Raw genomic sequence first — 17,765 nt, forward strand, 5'->3', positions numbered from 1 at the left:
ATATGATTTAAAAGCATAGGCCAATATTATTTTCTAAGAAAAGAATTTTAATTATTTTAAATATTGTTGTATTCTTAGTTAAAAACTTGGCTGCTTATCCTTATGAAAGACTTCCCATGGAAATAATTATTCCTCGATTAAAATTGAACTTCAAATGTTAGGAATAAATAAATGTATATTTATAAACTAAAGTAATTAGGCCTCGTAACCCTTCGATCGTCGGTCCTACCCAGATGTTGCGCAACCAGCACCTTCCCTGCGGGCGTGCCACGCCCTCCTTTCGGCTGCCTCATTACACATGCAAGTGCATGTGGCGGCAATTACCAGAAATTAAATAAACAAACCGAAGCCCAGCAGAGCGACGGCTGAGGAAACAATCACGACGACAACTGTTGCATCACGACGGCAACTCAAGACAAAAGTTGCCGGCGGGGCAGCACTCGGGTTACCGACTCCACCGTATTGAACCGTAATGCACAATCCCCCGACTTACATAACAAGGTTGAGGATAGGATACCTGGGCATTAATGCGCCGACTTTTATTGTTAATTCGTATGCGCAGCGGGATCAGCGAGGAGAAAGTCTCCGATGAGCATTAGGAAAAAAGCCACAAAAACTCTAATAAATCACTCTGTTCGATCGAGAGTTTGCAGAGGAACCAACAGGTTTTTTTTTTTTTCGGGGAGGATCACTTTCGCTTTCTGGGTTTCTTATACCCAAAAAAAAAGCAATCAAAAATAAACAGAAATGCTTCGATTAAATATGGGTAATGTCTTCTTTTATTACTGAGAAACTTAACAATGAGGGCGAAATGCAATGAACTAAACAGGGGATGTGCTCCTACGACTTAGTTGCGACCGATCTGGTCGACCTGGGACTGCAGGTTGTTTATCACCTCGGAGGGCACCTGGTCGCCCAGGATCTCGAACAGATTGATGCGCTGGTTGCCGGGGATCTGCTCGTAGGCGCCCAGCTCGATGCCCTCCTGGACGTTCTGGATCTGGGCATCCTTGGGAATGAGCAGGGTTTGCTGGGCCTGTCGGATCGCCTCGTTTGTGTAGGCGGCTCCCTCGCGATTTTGGGGCAGGGATTGGGCTCCGGCCAGCAGAAGGGCGAGCATCGAACACAGCGCGAAAACTTTCATTTTGTGGTGGATTATTTTTTTTTTGGGATGTAGACTGCAAGAGATTCCCGTATTTTATTATTCGAAAACGCTCCCGAGGTGCAGATAAATCGATTTTGGCCAGTGTCTTACCTTGCGCGCGTCGTTTGTTGTAATGTTTCGGCTGCGCAGGCGCAGAGCTCGTTTTATAAGCTGATCGCCGAGCGGCTGGAAGCCCCGAACCCCCGAAAATCTGGAAAGCTTCAGCTCTTTCATTTCGCTTCGTTTCTGGTTTTCGTGAAGCCCCAGTAACGGCAAAAGTTTTGCAGTAAAAAGTATTACCAAAAAAATTGTTATTACTTCCAGCTTAATATCCCATCATCGACCCATTATGGTAAATGATTTTTTTTTATTGGAAATAAAATTTTTTTCTTGGGCATTTGTCCAATTTTGATGCGAAGGTTAAGCGCCACTTCAGAAATGTCAAGTGGCATTTAACCTTCCAGTGAACACTCCGGCGCAAAGTGGTCTTTCAGGTGCTATCTGGTTCATATTAATAGCCTGTACGTTAAAATTAACAATTACCAGTCTTTGAAGAGTGAAGAGTCATTTACAAATTGCTGCCACGGCTGGTCGTTTTTTATTTTTCCGTTTTGCGTAAGACGATCAAAAGCAAGAGCGAGAGGCCAAATTGCAGCAAATCATCAGCGACCGATTCGCTTGCAAAAATATTTAATTATCTGTATTGCGAATTTTACTCGTATTATTGTAAAATACTTTTTGTTGTAATAAAAACGTAAGAAGATAAGTCATTGGCAACGTATTATTTAAACTTAGAACCCATGCAAATTATATTGTTACTTTGTAAATAACAAATAAAATGTTTAAAATAAAAGTAACATTTGAATTATTAATTTAATTAATGAATTTGTAGACAATAACTATAAGAGCATATAAGACTAAATAAAAAAGCTAAATTTCAAAATAAAATTTAAAAAGCCCCGCCTAATCATTTCAGTGCGATTACATTTCGATAGACACCTAACGATAAGAGTGCGATAACAACTATGCGCTTTGGGGATTTTTAGGGCTTTACGTTGTTTTTGTTGCGTTTACCATCATTCGTTTGAAATCACGCTTTTATTCTTTTTAACAGAATATAAAAAATTCTGACAGGAATAACCACTAGTCGTGTGGCTTATTGTTCCTCCAACCGTCCGGAGTTAAGTCATTGAAAGTATTAAGCCCGAAGGAAAACCCCGAACTTTAAAAAAAACAAGTGCCTAGAAAAAACGCACGTGGACCAGGAGATGGATGCGGTAAACGGCGAGGGACAGGTGCAGGTTCACCTTAAAACCAAGCAGGAGCAGTAAGTCTCCATCCCGAATCTTAATAAAATTTTTGTTTAATTCAAGACTCTCCTTTTTAGCTATGCCGTGCCAGATGTACCATATGCAATCGATGGAACCGTCACCACCACGGAGTTAAATACGTTTTTAAATGCTTTGCTCCGCCAGCAAGACGGCTCCTCAGACACTGACTTTGATTTCCTGGTCTTTGATGAGTACCTTCGAGGCAGGCTGTGTGATCATCTTCGCGAGAAGGCCATCAGTTTCGAAGACGCCATCGAAATCGAGTATGTGGAGCGATTTCCGGCGCCGGAACCCCAGGATTGCCTGCTCCATGACGACTGGGTGTCTGCAGTGAAGGCCAATGGAAAGTGGATTCTCAGCGGTTGCTACGATAACACCCTCAACCTGTGGACCAACAAGGGCAAACATATCCTCACCATTCCCGGCCATACGGCGCCCATTAAAGCGGTTGACTGGATATCGTTAGACGAGGAGACTGGTCGCTTTGTGTCTACGTCGCAGGATCAGACTGCCATGCTGTGGCAGTGGAGCGTAGCCGCCAATTCGGTGGAGTGCGTATCCGTTTGCAAAGGTCACGAACGAGGCGTCGATAGCGTAAGCGTGAGTCCAGATGGTCAGCGTTTCGCCACCGGTTCCTGGGACACTATGCTGAAGATCTGGTCTGCGGAGGTGGACGATGCGGCTGAGGGCACCTCAAAAAGAATGAAGGAGAGCGGCGTGAGGGTTCGTAATAACTCACATGAAAAAGAACCATATTTAACGTGTCGCCTCTTTACAGACCCCGAAAATGACGCTGCAGGGCCATAGGGAGAGCATTTCTGCCGTTCAGTGGATGGATGCCAGCACACTGCTCACCGGCAGCTGGGATCACACGCTCAAGGTCTGGGATCTGAGCCTTGAGGGCATCAAGACCGAAATATCCACCAACAAGTCCATCTTCGATGCCAGCTACTCAAAGCTGAACCGCCTGATACTGACGGCCTCGGCGGACAAGAATCTGAGGCTTTACGATGCTAGGACAAACCGTACGATCTTGCCATAAAATGTTTTAATATTATGTCTTAATATTATTCTGTTTTTTCAGAGGGTTCTGTGGTGCGAAATACCTATTTGGGACACAATGCCTGGGTGCAGAGCGTCATGTGGTCCACCACGGAAGAGTTCCTATTCGTCTCTGGCGCCTATGACAACCAGAACAAGTTGTGGGACTGCAGAAGCCCCAAGGCCCCACTGTACGATCTTTTGGGTCACGGTGACAAGGTCCTCGACATCGACTGGTCCAATCCCAAGTACATTATTTCCGGCGGAGAAGATAACTCGGTGCGCGTTTTCAAATCGCGAAAGGCGGTAACAGAAGATATGGAGACGAAATAAACCTTAAATGTTTGAACTTTTACAAATACAAGATAAGATTAAAGTAAATATTAAATGAAATTATATCGTGTTCTGATTCGTAATCTTTAAAAAAAAAAAAAAAAAAAAACAAAGTTTAAAACTGGTAAAAATGTCACAAGTGTTGATTATTCTGATCAATAATCAGAAGTGACATCAATAATTATGAACTGAATTCCAACCAAGCTATAAAACAAAATTTTCGGAAAATATAATTATTGTGTTATTATAACTTGTAAGTGTGAAATAAATTTATTTTAAATATTTTTAAAACCATTGACATTCGAGTTGCCACACTGCAGCAAAGGGCAATCGATAGTTTCCCACGGCTAAACAATCCCATCAGCAGCTAGAGGCGGACCCGGGACGATAGCCTGCCTACAAACATACAAATTATCGAGTTTCTAACAAAGATAAAGACTGCTCTGCGTCTCCCTGTTTTCGGCAGCTGTAATTTTAGCCAAATACTATAGGCCATAAAGGTGAAAACTGCAGGACTCGAACTCCGCCCACACTGCCACCCACCGAGGACGCCAGCGGAAAGCCTTGCATCCACTGCGAAGGCCGTTTGCGCACCGAGTGCGAGCGAGAGGGCTGCAGGCGACTTGCGGAGCGAGCGAATCATTTTCGCAAGTGTTGTGATTGACAAAAAAAAGTGAAAGAAACTGCGATAGTGAGGTGTGTATAGTGTAGCAGTATACGAGCCAGGCCCACCGCATTATCGGCCATTAATTTCCGCGTAATTGTGCAATCGGACTGCAGGCGGCGGAAGCAGCGGCATCATCGAAAGTCGACGGCGGCGGCGACAGCGCGTTTTGCAAATGTCTGCTGATTGATTTTTTGCGGCATGCACAACGTGCGGCTGCACGTCATTTCTGCTTGCTATATTGAATATATCACCTGATCCTTGGCAGGGATAATATCTCGATTCGAGACCCTTGCCCCCTTAAAATCCCACCTTTCAGCCAACCAAGGTGTTTGCCAAAATGGCCGCTGTCGCTGCTCAATAGAAATGTGTGCGTTTGTGCGAAAAAAGAAAAAAGCAAACCCCTACCGTAGCGAACAAGCAAGGGAAAAAATGGGTGGAAATCCAGGTCAAGGACCCTGGTGCAAACCCTGGCCAAGATCCGCGTGTAAAAGCCGGATACCACTGGCTCAAATTTAAATGTGCATGTCCTTTTGAACGGCCTTTCGTGACGACTTAATAAACTTTTAGAACTATAGTCCATATTCGGGGATGTCACTTAAAACTCAGCTTCTTCTTAAAACGAGGCATACCTTTCACAAAAACAGGTCAAGGACCTTGGTCAAGATCCGCATTTATCAAGCATACAATCTAGGGGTTTCCCAGGGTCCTTGACCTGATTTTTCAACTCGTGCACTGAGGTGCCTATTTTCATATGTATATTCGCATGTACATATATTCAGAAGTATATTAATAAAATGTTTAATGCTTATTGTTAAGATCTGTAGGTATTGTAGAAATGAATTACGAACCATATACAGTCGACTCTCGTTAATTCAAACCTGCGATAATTCGAACCTCTCTATAATTCAAAGTTATCACGAGGTCCCTACGAAATCTCTTTATATTTCGAACTAAATCAATACATTTTCATACACTTGGTAATTCGAACGAAAAATCATTGATATTTAACAAAACCACGCGTTAATTCGAACTCATCAGCGTCTAACACTCGACAATTCAAAGTTGCAGAGAAAAAATTTTGCGACAAGTTCAAACTTGCCTTTGTTTTTGTTTTGATTATGTAGTTTTTGATGCAGACACTTCTTACGAATTAGTTTGTGTGCTTATTCAGTTATTGCTACTCTTTCGTTGGTATGCATATTAAAAGTTAGTGTTAGCTATGAGCCCTAGAACAAATTTCGAACCATTTGATATTTCAAACACTCGATAATTCGAAATATTTCAAGAGTCCCTCGAGTTTCGAATTAACGAGAGTCGACTGTATTTCGATATAAAAGTACGCTGAAAACATTTTAAGCAAATTCACCACGTATTCCAAGAAATCTTAAGAATTTTGCAGTTTGGCCACATTTGCCGGTTGTCTAGAAATTTAGTGGATAATTTTTAGAAATGCCTTTTTTAAAAACATGTATCTTACCAAACTGTAACCTCTCACCTTTGCACTTCTTACAGCTCGATCGGCCCTGACCAGTCATGTCTTCAACCCCAGCAGCGGGCAGTGCCACCGAGGTGGCCACCTCCAGCGCCACCTCAAACGCACCCAGTGCGCCCAGCACGACGTCCAGCAACGTGAGCAATACCAGCCAGACCTCGTCCGCCGGAACGCCGCAGGCACGTGGCAGAGGCAGCAATGCCAACGGAGGAGCCTCCGGCAGCAACGCGTCGGGTGGCGATGAGCCGCGCAAGGATGCCAAACCCACGCCCAGGATATCCAAGGCCCTGGGCACCTCGGCCAAACGCATCCAGAAGGAGCTGGCCGAGATCACACTGGACCCGCCGCCCAACTGCAGTGCCGGTCCGAAGGGTGACAACCTGTACGAGTGGGTGTCTACCATCCTGGGACCACCTGGGTCCGTCTACGAGGGCGGCGTCTTCTTCCTCGACATACACTTCTCGCCGGAGTATCCCTTCAAGCCGCCCAAAGTCACGTTCCGCACTCGCATCTACCACTGCAACATCAACAGCCAGGGCGTCATCTGCCTGGACATACTCAAGGACAACTGGTCGCCGGCGCTGACCATATCAAAGGTCTTGCTGTCAATTTGCTCCCTGCTCACAGACTGTAATCCAGGTAAGATTTGCTAAGCAGAGTTCGTTTGGTCTGAAGGGAATGCAGATTGGTATTGTTATATCCCAGCTAGAATTTGTTTATCTAACCTTATTGCTCTGTAGATAATTTACAGTGGTTAACTGATCCAAGGAATCGCTCTTTGATTATTCAAATTGTTTTATTGTGTATATATGCGAATGCTTAAATTCCCCAATTTCTCATGTTTGGATTATCCAATTTCTGTTTCAAAATGTTGGTTTTATTCCTGACAATTCAAAGTTAGTCTGTGATTTTCTGGAAATATTTGAGTTTGTTTTCGGATAATTATGGCTCAAGTTTTATTTTACATAAACAAGTTCGAATTAAAACAAATTTTGTATACACTTTCAGCTGATCCGCTGGTGGGCAGCATTGCCACGCAATATTTGCAGAATCGCGAGGAACATGATCGAATTGCGCGTCTCTGGACAAAAAGGTATGTGTCTATTCAGCAAACAAAGCAAATCTCTAATTACGCTTATCATTTGTTTAGGTACGCAACATGATGCGTAAGTTCTGGCATCGTAAATATACCACAAGCCGAAAACTGCAACAACAGAAACGAAAATTCGCATCTTGCTAAGGAGAAAGTCTATTTTATAAATATATATTAAAATACGATAACTAATAAATTAAACAGTAATAACTACCATACAATGTACACGTAAAATGAAGAGCAGCCGCCAACAGCCAGTCGATCCAATTGAGCCTATATTTATGTCGAGTTAATACAGAAGTTGTAAAAACATTTGGAAATTTCTTGAGTTGTACTTTTCGGAAGAGTTTTGTTTTTAGATCGCTTAGCAACCGAAAACATTGAATCGAGTCAAACGAGAAGAACACATTCAATAAAATAAAAAATTGCATCATAAATTGCACATTGACATTATAAATTATAAACTATTCAACTGCATAAATAAATATAAATACAATTAGTTTACATTATATGTGTACAGTGTTAAGTGAAAACGGAGCTAAACGAGTAACGAGAAAGCCTATTTTAATGCGTAATATATGAATGCAACCAATGTCAGGGCAGCGAACTTCGTAAATGATGATTTTCATTCAAAAACTGGCCACAGCAAGAAAATTCTCATCAACAAAAGACTAATTATGTGGAGTGGTAAACGAAATAAATCTATGTATACAAAAACTTAAGACAACCTATTCCAAATTCCAAAACGAAACTAAATAAATTTGTGTTATTTATATGTAAAATCGGATTCGGTTTAATTTTTAATGTGATATTTTTAAGCGTTCGAAATTTGTTTTTTGGCCAAATACTTTTCTGTAATTATTGATCGATTGAGTTTAGACCTGAAAGTTAAAAAGCTCCACAACAGCAAAATTTGTTATTTTAAACAAATGCAATTATGAGAATAAAGCTGATATATAATGGAACAAAATGAAGCGAAAATATAAAGAAAACCAACTTCCTACTATTTTGTAGTTTTAATGACTGAACAACAGTCAGTGTCACATCAATGAAAAAAAATGATAAAAAGATTTCATAAAACTAATTGTAAGTTTTTTCGTAACCAAAACAAAAACTGAAATCAAGGATGGAAAAGAACTTAAATAAAAAATATTACAAATTTATCAACAAGGTTTGTTAATCGATTCGGGTTTCTCAACATAAAAACAATCATGGTTTATACTTTAAGTTTTAATTTTATTCGATATATCTTTGTTTATATAAAATATGTTTCTCATTACACTAATAATCATAATCATATACACGCCCTCCCGCACGTGGAACAACACAAAGAATCTTGGCAAGCCCCCTTCCAATCCGTAGGCATCTGCTTAGAGATACATGCCGTTGACCAGGAAGTCGGCCTCCTGGGAGTAGGGCGTCTTGCCGCCCAGTCGTCGTGCCCTCCGGCTCACCGTCCGCATCCTGCACCCGATGAGAATAGCCAAAGCAGCGGTGACCAGCAGACCAAGGGTCAGCGACAGGACAGCTCCTCCGGGTCGCTCCGAGTGACCGTCGTGGTCCCTGAACTCCATTACCAGGTTCTCCCGGATCATCTTGTACTGCTCGTGCACCGGGGAAACTGGAACAGGTAGAGCCGGCACTGATCCTCCATCCTGCTGCTGCTGGTGCTGCTGCTTGTTTTGCTCCAGAGCCAGTTCAATGGGATCCTTGGCCGTCTTTGCCTTCACTTTCTTGTGCTTGTGCTGCTTCTGTGGATTTATAAAAAAAGATTAGAAAGATGTGTTACAAAATTCTCACAAATTTGAAGAAAGATTAAGTCATTATGTGGTTGTAAATTTATTCTTCTTAAATTAACAAAAAAATATTCAGAATGTAAAATTTGATAAAGTTTTATGTAATGGTTTATCATTTATCCCACCTTTTTGGGAGCCTCCGTGTAGGTCTCCTCATCGTAATCCTCGTAGTCTCCATCCACGGATGGAACTTGATTCTTTCCAGGCGATGGAGCGGCATTCAGGACGGGCAGCATGGCCTGCTGGTGAGCTGGCGGAGATTGGATGGCTGGAGGAGCTGCGTAGGCATGACCAGATTGCTGCGGAGTCAGCGAAGGTTGCTGCTGCACCGGCGACTGTTGCTGAGGAACCAAAGGACTCTGTGCGTTCCACGCCCCATTGGATTGCACCTGCTGCTGGCCAGCGGATGCCTGGAGTTGCTGCTGCGGCGGATGTTGCTGCTGTGGGAGATAAATTCCGGAACGAGGCAGCGACATGCCGTACATGGCTTGATTGGCATCGTAGCCAGGCAATTGGATGGGTGTTGATTGGCCCTGAACCTGAACTGTTGATGCTCCCTGCATCATCTGCCCCTGAACCTGGAGATTCCCCTGCCCGTTCGCCGGCTGCTGCAACTGGAGACCGCCTTTGTGGCTGAAGATGCGGCTCTGCTCATCTGCAAGAAAGTGGAAGCGTCACAAGGAAGTACGAAGTGTGTCTCTCACTTAAACGCACTGCTAATTGAGTTAATTACGAGTAGACAAAGGCTGACATACAAAACACCCGTAAATCAATTTCGAGCGACGGCGGCTCCCATTTCACACAATGAAAACTGATGGGCAATTTGCGATTTTCCCAGAAGAAAAGCCCTGGGGAAAAGGGAAAGAGATCATTGCGTGCGCTTTGCCAGCAATTTGTGTGCTAATGTCGCACTGGGCGCCAGACCCTCCGGTTACCATTCTTCTCCCTTTCCCTCATAAATATTTACTCAGTTTTTAGTTTTGTCTGACTTGTCTCACTGACTCCGCCTAATTGGTGCTGGACACCCAATCGACTTTAATTAAGAACTTAAAGCAACAGGAGGAGTGCTAAAGCGGAAGTCACTTGCTTTAAATTTCAGTCGGAAAGTCGTGAGTTGCTCTGATTTACAAAAAATATATTGTATTATTTAAAATAATCTTGTCTTGCAAACAACGTAAAGTTCTAATTCAGTAAATTAAGTACCAAATGCCATGATTTCCTTGGTTTTTGTTATAAGAAATCGTTTGTTGCTTAAATAGAAATTATCGTTAAAAAAAATATTGCATTTCGAGTATATAACAAATAAGTCCTTATAATAAATAGGTTTTGAGTCTTTTCCTTTTCTGGTTTCTTCCCACCTCAACTTTAATTGACTTTTTACCTAATTGTATTTTCCTATTTCCTATACTTACCAGTGTTTATGATGTCTGCTTTTTGTTGAGGCGATTGCTGCTGTGGCAATTGTTGCTGTTGCTGCTGCTGCTGCTGCGGCGGCTGTTGCAGTTGTTGTTGCTGCTGTCCCTCGGCGATCATCTTGCGGTTTGCCCAGGCGGCGGCATCTTCCCGATTGTTCACCATGGGCGGTGGCGGCGGAGGTGGTGGCGGTGGACCCAAAACAATGACATGTTGGGGTTGCTGCTGCCGTTGTTGCTGCTGCTGCTGCTGTTGTTGTTGCTGCTGTTGCTGTTGCTGCTGGGCCACGACCTGCAACTGTTGCTGCACGTTCTGCACAGGCACATATTGCTGCACCATGGGCTTCACGGGCTCCAAATTGCTGCTGCTGCTGCTACTCGATTTTGTGGCTGTCGACGATACGGTGATGCACTGAGAAGCGGGTTAGTAATTAACTGGGTTTCATGGGGGGCAACACAAAGGTAATAGGGCAACTCACTTCCGGTCCCTCGTCGCTGCCATCCTCGCACTGGGGAATTCCATCGCAGGCGTTGTACACCGCTATACATTCTCCGGAGTGACAGGTGAACTGGAAGCGACCACAATGCCCAGCGGGAGCTGAAATTGGGTGTTACATTCTCATTTAAATAGAAGAACAGGTAGTGGTAAATGGCTTTAGTCGATTGCACACTGAGTTAAAAGTACTAGGTCAGCTTTGTTTGTTTTTGTAATAATCTTTTATACGATCTAATGTACTCATTTGTTTACAAGGTTCTTACAAATAATGAACTGATGAAAATGGAATGATTAATCTTTAACAAGAAAAAAAATATTATATTGATATTGATATTTTATAATAAAACAAATATTATTTTGATATTTTATAATATTTTTTTTTAATCTCGTTACAATTTAGATCGAAATTCTAATGATTGAAATAAATTTTAAACATATCATCCCTTAATAAAAATCTCACTTTCTTAAGAGTTTTAAATATTTATTCAGAGCATAGAGGAACTTTACACAACAAAATAAATAACTAAAATAAAAATCCTATCTAAACAAAATTGTAAATAAAAAAACAAAAAAGTTTTAAAATATGGAAAAATTGTTGAATGTTTAACATTTTTTTCTTAATAAAACCGCAAAGCTTTGAAAATTTATAATATAATATTAAAAAAAAATACAAAATGTGAAGTACTTCAACCATGAACATTGTTTTCGGAGCAATCGACATACATACGGTTTATCTTTTTTTCTCTTTTTGAATTTTGGTTTTTCAAACAAAGCGACAACTCACCACTTTGGGCTGGGTAAACCGCCGACTGGGGCCCACCCACTCCACCCGGTGCTCCAGAAGTGGGAGGCACCACCGCGGCGGTGGCAACTGTGGGCTTGTCCCTCGCTTCCGGTTTCAGCTTCAAGTTGCTCAACTCCCATTCCTGCTGCGACACATTGTTGCTGGGAATGTGGGGCAGCTGCGGTCGAGGAGTGCTGGCCAACTCGCTCGGCTGCCTTTGTTGGGGACTCAGAACGGCACTCGTGTAGTTGGCGTGCCGCGTGAACTTGCAGCGGAAATCCTCCGGAGGACCGCACTCAAAGAGGTAGCAATATCCTCCGGCCTTCCTCTCGAAGATGTACACGTCGCAGGCGTCCGTCTCGCAGCAGAGTCTCTCGCACTCCTCGATGGTGTCCAGCTCGAGGCCCTGGAGGTACTTTCCTCCAATCGCCTGCGATTCCCCGGTTCGGATTATCGTGTTTTTGTGCACGTCAAAGTGCCCTGGTGGTCGAAAACAGAAAAATATAATTTAAATTTCAATAAGAATACTGATGCTTTTTAATACATTTTTAATCGAATTGGGTTTCCTGAAAATTGTCAAAAATTCACTAATTCTAAGTCTACAAATTTTCTAGTTTTAATCAGGTTTTGTAGTGGCATACCTCTAAAAGCTTGTATTTTAATTCTCTAACTATCGCATCATTAGTTGATTTTTTATTTTGTCGTCGATTTTTTTAAATTTTTATGATGTAACCCCTTTCCAAATTAAAAAAAATGGGTTTGCTGAAAATTGGCCACAATTCACTAATTCTACGTTTACACCTTTTTTTATTTTAATCAGACTTTAAAGTGGCATGCCTCTAAAAGTAATTTTGTTTCATTGATTTTATATGAATAGATTACTGAATTAAATATATTATAATATTGCTGGGATATTGTATAGCTTCAATGCCTTTTACTCGACAATTGTGATGACTGGAAGGGTATACAAACTTCGGGTCGCTGAAGTTAGTTTCCTTTATGGTTATTTATACATTAATTTGCCATTCATTTAAAGATTATATATTTTACAGCAAAAACATAAAAGAAGCTTTTGACCTCTTAAAACGCAGTACTATCATTGATAAATAAAGATGTATCTAGCAGATACTATCTATTTCAGTAACCCTCACCTATGCAGACCTCCAGATCCATACGCTTGCTGAGTCGATGCTCCGCTGGCGAAGAATTGTGTGGCTCGAGGAACTCCATCTGCTCGGCGGTGGCGGCAGCTCCCGAAATCATTAGCAAAAGAGGTAGCACGTAGTTGGTAATCATTTCGGCGGCTAATGGGTTTTATTTTGCGGTTTTACTGCCTTTTCTTCTGGGGCAGCTGGCGGTCACAGTTCACTGGGGGAGTGGCCAAAAGGTGGTTTTGCTGAGAGAAAACCAAAAGAGGCTGGTCGAGGGCTTGCCGTGTTTACAAATTTTACACGCTTATTGATTTTTGGCCTTTCTTCGGGCTGCGTAAATTCGCCACCGCACACGTTTCTTTATTTTACACTTGAGCGCGCTAAAATAATCACTTTATGACCTTTATTGGCCCCACCACTACTTAAATAATCATTTGATTTTTTTCTATATATTTTTCTTGATTTTTAAAAGATAAAACAGGATAGCAGGCGAAATGTAAACCAATGGAAGGTGTTCAGGAAATTGGGAAACTTTTTCCTTCAAGCTTTTTTTGTTCTTAGTAACCCAAAGCTCTTCTTATCAGCTGATGGGGTGGTTTCTATCGATAACACTGGATTCCAAAGGGCATTTTACACCCCCATTTGCTTTCCCTGGAAACCGAAAGCTTTTCCTCTCTGGTGGCCACCATATGTTAGGCTTTCCAACCCCCAACCTTGCAGACCTTGTAACGAATATTGTCAATTGGCAACAGCAACAATAACATCCGGGGATGTCGACCCGTCTTTCCCAGCATTCTCTTTAGAAGTGTCTGTGTTTTTAAACCGCAAACATAGTTTGCACTGCGAGAAAAAACTGTAAACTTAATTTTAAGCTTTAAAAAATGTATAATAAATTTAATTTTAATAAATATAAAATTATTAAATTAAAGATAAATTCCAGTTTGACAATATGATCAAATTTGAATCATAAAATGAGTTATTTTAATGTATGGAGATACCTGTATGGACATGGATGTATGGATAACCTAACTAAGAAGAACATTTTTAATTTATATATTTAAATAATATTTTTATTTATATTTTAATATATTTTCAAATTTAGCATAGCTAAAACCTTTACTTCCCACCTAAATTTTGATGAAAATGAATTTTTGAAAAAATGTACTTTTCTCTGTGCAACAATGAAAATCGATAAAGCTTTTACCTTTCATTTCGTCTATGGATACTTTAATAATTTAAAAGCGGTTCGGGTAATGGCAGCATGTGGTGGTTGTTCACCTTTGCGAAAATACAGAGGCTCGTAGAATTAACTTTGAAGAGAGGATAACCCTTTCTTCCCCCAACAAAGGCAGTAAATTTAGCTGTCAAGCAAATGTCATATATATGTTACAATCGTGGCGAAGGCGAACCCTTTGTCACAACTTCATATCCTTACATCTCCCGAAAACGAAGTTGCTAATTGCAGGTCCTGCCGCAGGACTCTGTTTCTTAACAGCACCCTCAACGCATGCGCCGCTCAGTTGCAGAACTTAAAGCCGTTGAAGAGGCAACTTAGGAATGTTAATGAAAATAAAGCGTTAAGCACTCGGCTGCATCCTGCATCCTGTGCACCCTTTCGCCCATTAGAACACCCAGGCAGCCGCTGCACAAAAGCCCAGCAAACACAAAAGGCTGGTATATGCAACCCCTTTGGGGCAGTTGCAAGACAACAACACAATCACAGTTTGTAGGGGGAGGGGAAAGAGGAGGAGTTTGGGTTTGGGGGTACGAATTCAGAGGGAAGAGCAGTCGTAAAGGGAAACAGCATTTGGAGCCATAAAGTGGGCAAAATGCGAAAGTCTGGTAGCAACATAACAAAAAACCATTGCATACTTCACGGAGTCACGTCACCCAAGTGGGCAGCTGCGTGTTGGAGACGCCACCGCCTCCCCCTCCCCCCTCCCCCTTCCTCCCTTCCCCTCTGCATGAATTTGTGTACATGTGAAGGAGTTGGAGAAATCCTAGTGCATCGTCAGCATTGGATTGTATGAATGGATACCCTTTATTTAATGTTTTTATCCCAGGTTTTAGCCTAAGGAGAAGTTTAAACAGTTAGCATTGTTTGAGAAACAAAACTGGAATTTGTTAAATGCAATAAAACGTAATGGAAGTCACTTTTTATTGTCGAAGCAAATATATTCTCCAACGTAAAAATTTAATTAAGTTTCATCGTTTTCAATGTATCATATATAATTTTCCTTATTTCGGAATGTATATTAAATTCGTATATTATTTTTATGAAATAGTATGTGTATTTCGAACACGACGTAATATGACTTTATAAATAAATAAATTATTAAATTAACTCTGTTCTGTTTTGAAAAACTTAACAATCTTTAAAGTTCATTTATACTGTTAAAATACTACTACATACAAGCGGGTATATTTTTGCAGAAATTGTAAAATACAAATAGTATTAATAAAAAAATTAGCTTTATACTACACAAAGCTAAAATCTATAACCTATAGCTATAACCTCAGGTGAATCATAATATTCTTGCACGCTATCTTGATTATAATCCAAACTAATGTTTAAACCTTAAATCCAAGCCATATCTACCCCTTCGTGCTTTAAAACTAAGAGGTGGTCAATTCAGCAGCATCGCTTAAATTGCATCTTCAATTTGGTTTTTTCTGTGCTGCCACTGGCAATGTTAGCGCTTTTAATGGGGGCGAAGAGGGCGTGGCCAGTCGGGGGAGTTTTGCAGGGTGTTTCGCTTGTGATTACATCCAACTAAAAAGTGATTTGCATTTATTTTTAGCACCAAACAGAAATCGTTGGGGGACTTCCCTCTAATTGCTCTAGAAAGTAAGTATGTTTAAAGCAATTATCGACGTACCTCAACATTTTCATTCCGAACTTTTTGTCTGCCACAAAGCATTTGCAGAATGTCGTCCTTTGGCTTCGACAAATTTCCAAGAAAATTGCATGGCTTGCATGACTTGTGGGAGTTTGTGCTTTTCCCCTAATAAGGGTTATTGACACAAGTGCACAATGCCCCAGTCGTTTTGTATATATAGTATGCCCATATATCCCTGCATTTGTATATCTTTTTGCCGTTCTTGTGGCCGAAAAAGTCTGCGCTGCTTAAAATTTATTCGCCTTATCCGATAAACTTATTCGCTCATGTCACAGACGTCGAGACGCCAAGGTTCAATAACATTCAAGTCGTCGGAGACCGGAGGAGCGAAAAAAATTCAGAAAATCCCCAGCCACCCCCGGGAGGCAGCAACTAAAATCCACCAACGAAATGACTGCAAGGACTCGTAAAGTATTTCGGACAGAAAGGACATGTGCACGTGCAGCCAGAAAGCTCGTAAATTCTCCGCATTTAACGAAATGGAAATTTCGCCAGACGAACCACAAAGAAATGGGAGACCGCGTTGAAAGGATGAGGGATTCGGGGTTCGGAATCGGGGATTCTGGATTCTGGACTGGGGACGATGTGACTGACAAGACACGGGGTCGAAGTCTCCATCAGTCAGTCAGGTGGGCCAGATGGTCCAGGTGGAGCTCGGAGTTCGTCGTCGGGGGCTTTGTATTGTGTGGCCTTGCCGCCGAAAAACGTGTTTTGATTTTTCGCCAGAAAGCTGTTACTTTTTTCCCCATTTAATTCTCGCATTTAGATACAAAAGCCCAACAACCAACACGTTGAATGAATGAATCTTGTTCCGACTAAAGTAGAAGAGCAAACCCACCGACAAGATATATGAGCTGTGGTTGAGTCAGGTGCTCTGCCAAAGGGGTTTCTAAGCTAAAAGATCCCCCTTTCAAGGGGAAGCCTAAGCCCCTGCCGAATTTAAACTGCCTCTTGAGCTCAACATAAATATGGCTTAGGTTGTTGGCCATAGTAACTTTAATTAAAACAGTCATAGATAATTTTATTGAGCTTGTGACAGTAAACGTAAGAAAAATGTTCAGCTCTTTTGCATAATAGGGCTTTGAAAAAGACCTTGGAAAGACAGTGGATTAACCGTTCCACATAACAGAGAAATGTGTATAAGATTATAAGTTCCTTAAGAGAACATAATAGTAGCCAAAACTGGTTAGGAAAATCCCAGCAAATGAAATCACTTCTATTAATACCAATCTGTAGATATTTGAGTTTATTCGAAGCCCTTCGAATAAATCAGGGAAATATAGAACTGTAAAAAACCAAAACTATTTCATTAATCATTTAGACTGGCTTTAGTCACACTTTTCGCCAACACTTTTTCCCCTCCCCTCGGAAAAAAAACATAAAAGGTAATGAACGCCAAATAATGATGCGTAAAGCCAAGCCCCTGAAAAAGCCCGTGGACTGATGAACTGACCCAGCAAATCATTAATTATATGCAAGGGAAAAATGAAGAAAAAACACTTTCAAATGACCAGACTTCGTCGCGACTATTAAACCAATTTTGGCTTTTGTTATTTTCGGTAGACAAGCAGACAGGGTGGCCAAAATGGAATTAATGGAGAGCATAAAAGCGTATTTCTCATGCTAAAGGCGCTGGCGTCAAGGAACCCTCTAGTGTCAATTTTCTCTGCTGTTGTTGTTGCTTTCGTATTTTATTTTTTCGGGTGGGGTGGCAAAGACTGGCTTTAACCACACAATAAATGCGCAACAAGGGGCCATAAACATGGCTAAGAGCAGATGAAATTCCAGGGGGCAGATGCTGGCCCTCGAGATGAACTCGTGAACTTGGGTTCAACGTTTTGGCCAGAAAAACAAAGCCCGACAGCCAGGACGAATGCCAAGGGTCAAAAAGTCGCTTTTGCCAATTGAATATTTAAGGGATCGCAAATTAAGCATACGCAGTGTTGCCAGCCAAAGTTTTCTTTCTTATTCTTCGCTTATGCAACACAAAAGGCGGTTAGGCTTAATAATTTAAAGTGAGTGTGGCAAGAAGCGAGGCCATGCCACATAAATATCTTATTACTTTCGTGGCGAGCGGAGATGTGTGCTGTCAAAAAAAAGTCAAAGAAAGGTAATTAAGACTTGA

At 41.5% G+C, this 17,765-nt stretch overlaps 4 protein-coding genes across 4 annotated transcripts; 2 read left to right on the forward strand and 2 right to left on the reverse strand.

Annotated features, from left to right (window-relative positions):
• Positions 1-756: 756 nt before the first annotated feature.
• LOC108100053 lies at positions 757-1,277 on the reverse strand. Its single transcript, XM_017203786.2, has 2 exons — positions 1,256-1,277; positions 757-1,178 (listed from the first exon to the last, which is right to left on the reverse strand). Exon 2 carries the CDS (start codon positions 1,142-1,144, stop codon positions 848-850), a length of 297 nt encoding a protein of 98 aa, XP_017059275.1. The 5' UTR covers positions 1,145-1,178; positions 1,256-1,277; the 3' UTR covers positions 757-847.
• A 921-nt stretch (positions 1,278-2,198) lies between these two features.
• Positions 2,199-3,909, forward strand: LOC108100051 (ribosome biogenesis protein WDR12 homolog). Its single transcript, XM_017203784.2, has 4 exons — positions 2,199-2,471; positions 2,532-3,198; positions 3,254-3,500; positions 3,560-3,909. Exons 1-4 carry the CDS (start codon positions 2,413-2,415, stop codon positions 3,847-3,849), a joined length of 1,263 nt encoding a protein of 420 aa, XP_017059273.1. The 5' UTR covers positions 2,199-2,412; the 3' UTR covers positions 3,850-3,909.
• Positions 3,910-4,230: 321 nt separating this feature from the next.
• LOC108100052 (ubiquitin-conjugating enzyme E2-24 kDa) lies at positions 4,231-8,104 on the forward strand. Its single transcript, XM_017203785.2, has 4 exons — positions 4,231-4,545; positions 6,029-6,647; positions 7,017-7,101; positions 7,159-8,104. The coding sequence occupies exons 2-4, from the start codon at positions 6,050-6,052 to the stop codon at positions 7,169-7,171; spliced, it is 696 nt and encodes a 231-aa protein (XP_017059274.1). The 5' UTR covers positions 4,231-4,545; positions 6,029-6,049; the 3' UTR covers positions 7,172-8,104.
• A 212-nt stretch (positions 8,105-8,316) lies between these two features.
• On the reverse strand, positions 8,317-13,279 carry LOC108100054 (PAX-interacting protein 1). The gene is made up of 6 exons (XM_043209358.1): positions 12,741-13,279; positions 11,590-12,069; positions 10,789-10,907; positions 10,310-10,721; positions 9,023-9,552; positions 8,317-8,852 (listed from the first exon to the last, which is right to left on the reverse strand). The coding sequence occupies exons 1-6, from the start codon at positions 12,883-12,885 to the stop codon at positions 8,472-8,474; spliced, it is 2,067 nt and encodes a 688-aa protein (XP_043065293.1). The 5' UTR covers positions 12,886-13,279; the 3' UTR covers positions 8,317-8,471.
• Positions 13,280-17,765: the final 4,486 nt, after the last annotated feature.

This window comes from Drosophila ficusphila, unplaced genomic scaffold (genome assembly GCF_018152265.1).
Source record: "Drosophila ficusphila isolate 14025-0441.05 unplaced genomic scaffold, ASM1815226v1 contig_855, whole genome shotgun sequence".
NCBI classification, from domain to species: Eukaryota; Metazoa; Arthropoda; class Insecta; order Diptera; family Drosophilidae; genus Drosophila; species Drosophila ficusphila.

Excerpts from the sequence above, each read along its gene's own strand:
- LOC108100053 (XM_017203786.2), bottom strand. The coding sequence starts at position 1,144 with ATGAAAGTTTTCGCGCTGTGTTCGATGCTCGCCCTTCTGCTGGCCGGA.
- LOC108100051 (XM_017203784.2), top strand. The coding sequence starts at position 2,413 with ATGGATGCGGTAAACGGCGAGGGACAGGTGCAGGTTCACCTTAAAACC. Across the intron at positions 2,472-2,531 it reads CTTAAAACCAAGCAGGAGCA|CTATGCCGTGCCAGATGTAC; the intron begins GTAAGTCTCCAT and ends TCTCCTTTTTAG. Across the intron at positions 3,501-3,559 it reads TTACGATGCTAGGACAAACC|AGGGTTCTGTGGTGCGAAAT; the intron begins GTACGATCTTGC and ends CTGTTTTTTCAG.
- LOC108100052 (XM_017203785.2), top strand. The coding sequence starts at position 6,050 with ATGTCTTCAACCCCAGCAGCGGGCAGTGCCACCGAGGTGGCCACCTCC. Across the intron at positions 6,648-7,016 it reads GCTCACAGACTGTAATCCAG|CTGATCCGCTGGTGGGCAGC; the intron begins GTAAGATTTGCT and ends ATACACTTTCAG.
- LOC108100054 (XM_043209358.1), bottom strand. The coding sequence starts at position 12,885 with ATGATTACCAACTACGTGCTACCTCTTTTGCTAATGATTTCGGGAGCT. Across the intron at positions 10,908-11,589 it reads GGTTTACCCAGCCCAAAGTG|CTCCCGCTGGGCATTGTGGT; the intron begins GTGAGTTGTCGC and ends ACCCAATTTCAG. Across the intron at positions 10,722-10,788 it reads GCAGCGACGAGGGACCGGAA|TGCATCACCGTATCGTCGAC; the intron begins GTGAGTTGCCCT and ends CCCGCTTCTCAG.